General features: G+C 37.3%; 1 protein-coding gene across 1 annotated transcript; it reads right to left on the bottom strand.

Moving 5' to 3' along the window:
* Nucleotides 1-6607: 6607 nt before the first annotated feature.
* On the bottom strand, nucleotides 6608-7238 carry LOC111914901 (VQ motif-containing protein 10). The gene has a single exon (XM_023910602.3). It carries the CDS (start codon nucleotides 7015-7017, stop codon nucleotides 6718-6720), a length of 300 nt encoding a protein of 99 aa, XP_023766370.1. The 5' UTR covers nucleotides 7018-7238; the 3' UTR covers nucleotides 6608-6717.
* Between the last annotated feature and the right edge of the window lie 285 nt (nucleotides 7239-7523).

Genomic DNA, 7523 nt, shown 5'->3' with positions numbered 1-7523 from the left:
GCAAGAGGTTGATTTGGAGAGAGAAGAGAGGTGTAGAAATCGGCTCTAGGGTTCCCAAGGAAGCAAGGTAGCCGATTTCCCCAACCTATGGGGTCCTTTTATACTATGATCTACTAGGGTTACATCCTTAACCCTAATTGAATAACTTAGACCCTAAGCAATCCAAGGATCCTTCTAGATTGAGGCTTGGACAAATTCAAGGAGTCCATAACCCTAAATTCGGCCACCCTAAGATCTATAAGGATTCATAGCCCAAAAACACAACTATCACACATTTGACAGTTTAAGCACCTTTAGTCAATTAACATCTTTTAGTCACCAAATTAATTCCTAATTAATTTATGACCAATATTAATCAAATAATATTATTATTCATTTAATATATTATTCTTATAATATATTAATATAATAATATCTCTTCTCTCTTCATAAATTACCTTGTCAAGTTGCTATGGTGAAGGCAACCCAAAAGGACCATGCACAACCAGGTCAAGTACTTACCAAATATAGTTACGGGCTTAGACACTAATCCAACAGTTTTTTTTATGTAAAATATGTTAGGAAAAATATAACAGGTACTGTTGATGATTCGATGATTCGATCATCTTTTGTGACCCAATCATACTGCAAAAATACGCATGCTCATACACAAGTTTAGTGAATCGAAACCAAATTTGTCATATTTGCAACCCTTGAGTGCACGTACAAGAGAGAGCATTGGTTCTATAAGTCTTAAAAAAATAGTTTGTATTTGTAGTTAAAAACAAATTTTATTTTCATACTTCCACTAATGTGTGACGAGTTAAACATTACTTAACCCACTTATTACTCTCTTCCAATTACCTTACTTTGATAAGTAATTTTGAATTCATTTTAATCCGTCTTGAACATGTGATATATCAAAACGAAGATATCATAAAGGAAAACACGAATATATAATTATTCCTTTGTTCTGATTATATTTAAAGTTTGAAATTCATGCTCAAAAATTATGAAAAACCCCCTTTTTGAATGTTAATAAACTAATTTTCTAACAAAAACCAAAAAGCTATCTGTTATGGAGTTATTTGTTTGGATCTCAATTTTCCTATTTATTAAGGATTTTGGAACATACACACAAAAAAGCATGTAGTTGCAGTGGAAAACGTGCAGTGCATAAGTAAAAACTATGCAAAAACAACAAAACTCGAAAGCAATATTTTTTTCTCAAAGGGTTGCATTATATGATTAGTATAATTCCATGCAAACTTAGGGCATCCATAATGCATTGAACTCTATATAGTTCAATAGATTGTCTCATCATCTTTCTACAATCCATACAACTTTTTTTTTCCTACAATGCATTGAACTCTACAAAGTTTAATAGAATGTTACAAAATGTAATTTATAGTAAATATTTATGAATTAAAAACTTTCACTTTTCCCATTGAAGAGTTCAATGACCATTGAACTCCAAATCCATTGAATGTCATGGTAAAATCTCACAATGATAGAGTTTCATCCATTGAATGATACATAGACTTGCCACCTCATTCAACTCTTGAACTCACCATTATTGATGCTCTTAAGTTTAGGAGCATCGTTAAATAAAAACATCCAATTTGGTCCAAAATGCCAACTTAGTTCCTTTAATGACAAAACCTACCAAACTAGATAGATTGAAAGGACCGACTATGGAAACAAGAATTGCATAAGAGAAATTGACCGTTAATTGAGTAAAACAAAGCAGTCTAGAAGGACCAAAAATCATTATAAAATATGGATGTTGTCAAGCCACGACATGAAATGTTTTTGTCTTATGGTCCCTCCCTCGAACCTTCCAACTCATTTTCACCATCGAACTTAGCTTCGTTATTCGACACAATTATCATGGCCTTATATCTTGCAAAGTAATATGAAGTTAAATGGGGTGAAAGTTCAAACAATTTTCATTTTTGGCATACATAGTTACATATATACCGATATATTGTTAGAATACATTGAGGTTTATAGATTATGAATAGCCATATTATTATTTCACTCTTCATATAATTTACTATTTTTTTCTTAAAATCATTGAAATCTATAAAAGTTTATATATATATATATATATATATATATATATATATATATATATATATATATATATATATATATATATATATATAGCACTACCACGTATTGAAATGATGTCCTTTCCCATTGTGGACAAAATATATAACTTTAAGAGTATGATTAAATGAGTGTGTGGATTTGTTGTTCTACGAAATATATTTGATAATCATTATACATTAATTAAAAAAGTTTTATTTTACTCATTCAACATTTCAATGGCCATATGGACTATGCAACCATTAAAATGTCAATACGTATGTCAAATGGAAATTCCATCTCATTCACCAATTAAATCATCCTTTTAAAGTTGAATTAAGAGTATCATATGCCAAAATGCACGTTTGATCCTTATTTTTAAAAATTAACTCGGACCGTCCCTCGCTAGTTTAAAACTAACACGCTTCATCCCTCCGCACATAAAAAAGACTATTATGCCCTTATTTATTTATTTTTGATTTATTTTCTATTTATTTGTTATTTACTAATTAATTATTGATTTATTTATTATAAAAATAATTATTATTTCCTTTCAAAAAAGAAAAAGGCCACTACATCTGATAACTCGTCCCCCCCCCCCCTCTTGATCCCATCTTTTTCTCTAATACATCTCATATCCAGTTATCCACCATCACCAGGCATCTTCGGTTTCAAACAGAGGCAAGCGACTCCAACCTCAATCTCTATTTCACTCTCGTCTTTTGTTTCTTCTCTTCGGATCTCATATTTTCATCCTCATAATTTTTCTCTCCATCTCTGTAACACTCAAAGTTTTGAAGACAAGGAAAGGGAAGAAAACCTTAAGTTTAGGGGTCGACTCGGCGAGTCCAAGGAGGGACTCGGCGAGTCGGAGCGGGATCCGGGTCGAGGAGTAAGTGACCAACTCGGCGAGTCGGCCAAGTGGACTCGGCGAGTCTGGTCTGTGCGAGGAAAACCCTAAATCCGGGGCTTGGAGCCTATTTAAACGTCTCAATCTTCTTCCTAGGGCTCCTTTACTATCTCTCACACCCAGAACGCCGCACCCTAAGCCTCCATTGTGTTCATTCAAGCTTTTAGCCATTTTTGAGTGGTTTTAAGGAAGAAGAAGAAGGGGGAATCTTTGAAGCATCAAGGAGTGGCCTTGGATTCGAAGTTTGGGGATCATCTCAGAGCATTTGAAGGTATTAAGTCGTTTCTCTCCTCCAGATTGTCCTTGGTTATGAGTTTTGGGGCTTTTAGGCCATGTTTAAGATCAATCTCGAGCTTGAGGTCCAGATCTGGGGTTGCTACCTCAGATCCATGCTTGTTTTGGTTTAGAATCCTGTAAAGTATCAGTCATTGAGTGGATTATGGAGCCTTTTGGCCTTAAATCCTAGTTTATGGTGTATTTTTCTTAGATCTCTTTCTCTACACGTAAAGTTTGCAACTTTACGTGGGGGATAGGCTTGGGAAGGGTAGATCTACAGTTGGAGTTCATGCATGACTCGAAAGTCCTCTACATGTATGTAGATCTGGATGGACTCGGCGAGTCCTTTGAGTGGACTCGGCGAGTAGCTTGAAGATGAGGAGGAACTCGACGAGTGGGATGAACAGCTCGTCGAGTCGGATGAAGTTGGGCATGAACTCGGCGAGTTGGAAGAACAACTTGGCGAGTTGGATGAAGATTGTCTTGGACTCGGCGAGTCTGTTCTTGGACTCGGCGAGTCAAGTCGCGAAACCCCAAACCCTTCGAGCTTAGACTCAAATCAGTGAGTCGATTAGAGACTCGGTGAGTTGGACAGGTCAGGACTCGGAAATCGGTAGACTCGACGAGTCATGGACTGACTCGGCGAGTAAAGTCGCGAGTGGAAGGACTCTGGACTTATGAACTCGGCGAGTCAGTAGGGTGACTCGACGAGTAGGGTTGACCTGGAAGGTTGACTTTGACCAGGACTTTGACCTTGACCTGAGTTGACTTGGTTGTCTTTCGGGGGTCAGTTTGACTCAGTGTTGCTTTGATATTGGTAGCCCGGGGAGCTAGTGGAGCAGGAGTTCAGAGAGTTGTCGGTCAGCAACCAGAGGATTATCAGCAGAGTTCAGCAGTGCGAGGTGAGTCTCCTCACTGTTTGTATGGGTCTAAGGCACCAATGCCGGCCCATTTAGAATATACATGAAAGACCAGGGGGCGGCTCCTGGGACACAGTATGTTATTATGGATGGTAGGAAGACCCGGGGGTTAGCCCTAGGCAATATGCATGAAAGACCAGGGGGCGGCTCCTGGCACACAGTATGTTATTATGGACGATAGGAAGACCCGGGGGTTAGCCCTAGGCAATATGTATGAAAGAACGGGAGGTGGCTCCTGGCGCATTGTATGCTATAGATATGAAAGACCAGGAGGTGGCTTCTGGTACACTGTATGCTGTTTAGCTAAGTAGAGTAGTATGTATGGTTGTCTTTGTGATACTTGCATAGAAGACCAGGGGGTGGCCCTTGGCACTTGTCTGTAAGACCAGGGGGTGGCCCTTGGCATTTGTCTGTAAGACCAGGGGGTGGCCCTTGGCACACGTCTGTAAGACTAGGGGGTGGCCCCTGGCACTTGTCTGTAAGACCCAGGGAGCGGCCCAGGCTTGACCAGGAAGACCACGTGCGGCCCGTGGCTTAATGGCAAGACTATGTTTGGCACATAGCACCTTACTTGGTTATGGATAAGTCGGTTATGTATGGTTCTTGGCTATGAGTGGTTTGTATGGTATGTGGTATTTGGGGAACTCACTAAGCTTCGTGCTTACGACTTTCAGTTTTGGTTTCAGGTACTTTCGGTAGCGGTTGATGGAGCTCGGGATGATCGCATGACACACACCATAGATTAGTCAGCCTGGGAATGTTTTACTCTGATAATGAACATGTGTTTTGAAAAATAATACTCTGTTTATGTTTTGAAATGATGATTTTACTTTAAGTGATACTTTATTAAAAGAAATTTTTAGTCTTAAATTTTTGGGACGTTACAATCTCTCTCTATCTCTCTCAATGAAGACTACTACATAAGATCTAGGGTTTTGACCCTAGGCGGCATACATGTGACGATGACGATGGTGGCGCACAGGAGACGATTTGTGAACGATGGCGATAGTGGAGTTGTGTCTAAATCGTAGACTGTGGTTTGAAACGCAAGTGTCGATTCGAATGTAACTACATATTCTCCACATATTACCAACTGGATCAGATGAATAAAATTGGTGAATAAAACCACCACCACCAGCAACAGTATGTTGTTGTCCTTCCTCATTTGCCGCTTATCTTCTTCCCGTCCCACTCTCTCTTTCTTGTTTTCTAAAACCATTTGGGTTACAAGTTTCATATTTGGGAACCATAGGTGAAATGTGAAAATTAGGTTGGTTGGATATGATGACAAGAGTAGGATTAGAGGAAGACAGAAGAGTGCAGATCGGATGGGTGATGTAAGGGTAAAGTTGAGGGGTCGTGGGAGTGTAAAACGTGATTATCCAACTCCGGTGGCCGGATTTTGACTTTACAGGGGGTGAGATTTTGAGACGAAGATAGAGAAACGTGAGGGAAGATTTAGGGTATCTAGCTAAATAGGGGTCAGGGTGTGTAATGGGCAAGGGGCATTTTAATTCTTATATATTATAATTTATAAAAAGATAAACAATTAAAAAGAAATTCAAAAAGAAAATAAGTAAGGGCAATATAGTTTTTTCAAATCTCGCAAGGGATGAGGCGTGTAGATTTAAACTAATGAAGGATGAAACGTAAAGCTTTTAACCAAACAAGGGACTATCGAGATATTTTTTGAAATAGGGACCAAACGCGTATTTTGGCATATGCACGAGGGACTATTCGTGTAATTTACTCTTGAATTAAATTTAATTGTCAAAAACTGACATGACAAGGTCGAACTGTTTGCTGGAAGTAAGACTGTTAGATCTGTCTAGCTAGGTGTTGATCATGTTGATGGCTGCAAGATCATGGACATAAATATGCTGCAAACGAAACAGTCACAAACACAAGATCAACTTCATTATCACGATCAATTTCTGTCACCCATCATAGTTTCTTTACAATCCTTCCAACCTAACAACGAAATGACATCGACACTTTAAATAAAAAAACTTAAACCAATTGTAGTAAGTTGACCAGTTGTTTGAAGATAATATTAAATAAAAAAGATTATAATAGAGAGATGATATACAACACCAAAAAATTAATTTTCTTGAATTTTATTTGTTCGATTACCATCAACAAAATACCATAAAGACATGATTGGTATACAGACACGTAAACATTTTCGTAACTACAAATTATATAACAAGTTCTAACTATTAGTATCTACGTAAATAAAAAAGATAAAAATAATAAAAAGAAACGTAAAGTGAGCATTTTGCAATAAAAATGTCTAAAAGTAAATATTTATTCTAAATTATCAAGAACAATGTATTAACTAATTATATCAAGTTTGTTTTCGGGTTAAATCTTTTTTTGTGTTATATATCGTTAAAAAGATAAAGACGTATAGAGAAATTAGGAGATGAAATATAAGAATATACAAGTATGGGAGTTTATTTATGTATAAAATTTATTTAAATTTTCTTACAATGAAGAATAAAAAGGAAGATAACTAGTTAGATATATATTTAACGAATATTACTCAGAGCAAAACTGATAGATATCATCCATGGAAGGGAGCTCCAACAGCAACTTATCCAGGTCTCTAAATGACATCCCTTTCTTCAACATAGGCGAGTTCAAACCACCACCACCACCACGGCCGCCACAACCGCCGCCACCACCAACGTGTGATAAACTATTTTTGGGAGAGGGGGAGGGAGTATCTTTTCCGGTGAGACGTTGAACGACAGATTTAAAGCTCATGGCGTCTGTCTCAATATACTCAGTGTTGATAATCACCACCTTCACAGGATCTCTTCTTCTCAATCTTGACATGGTTATATAATCTTGATCAATGAGCGTAAACAAATAGTCAATTCCAAGAATACCCTTTTTGAATCTGACGTATGATGACAGTCGATAGAAACGTAAGGGAAATGGTGTAAGATTGTATGTGAATGAAGCTGTAAAAAGATGATGGAAGTATGATCAGTTTCTAAATGAATCCAAGAACAGATAGATGGGTCGAAATGAATATATAATTAAATTTGTTCTTGGGTTTATATAGAAAAGTAACGAGGAGGACTTTATGGACATGGAGTAGGATAGGGCTCGAGGTTTCACATTTCGCAACTGGATTTGGTACGGAGTCAAAGCCAATCGGATGTATTGCCCTTCAACAATATTTGGATCTCCGGTTTATACCATTTGTTTTCCATTTTTACATTTTCGGTCCAATACCCTCATTCCAAAATTGATAAAACAATTGTAGCCTTAGAAGTAGAGATTAAAAGATTAAAAGATTAATATAAATCAAACCGGTCAAACATGTGAAAATTTAC

Source organism: Lactuca sativa, chromosome 7 (genome assembly GCF_002870075.4).
Source record: "Lactuca sativa cultivar Salinas chromosome 7, Lsat_Salinas_v11, whole genome shotgun sequence".
Taxonomy (NCBI): Eukaryota; Viridiplantae; Streptophyta; class Magnoliopsida; order Asterales; family Asteraceae; genus Lactuca; species Lactuca sativa.
The sequence above is the reverse complement of the archived record's forward strand: the minus strand, read 5'-3'. Positions and strand labels throughout refer to the sequence as shown.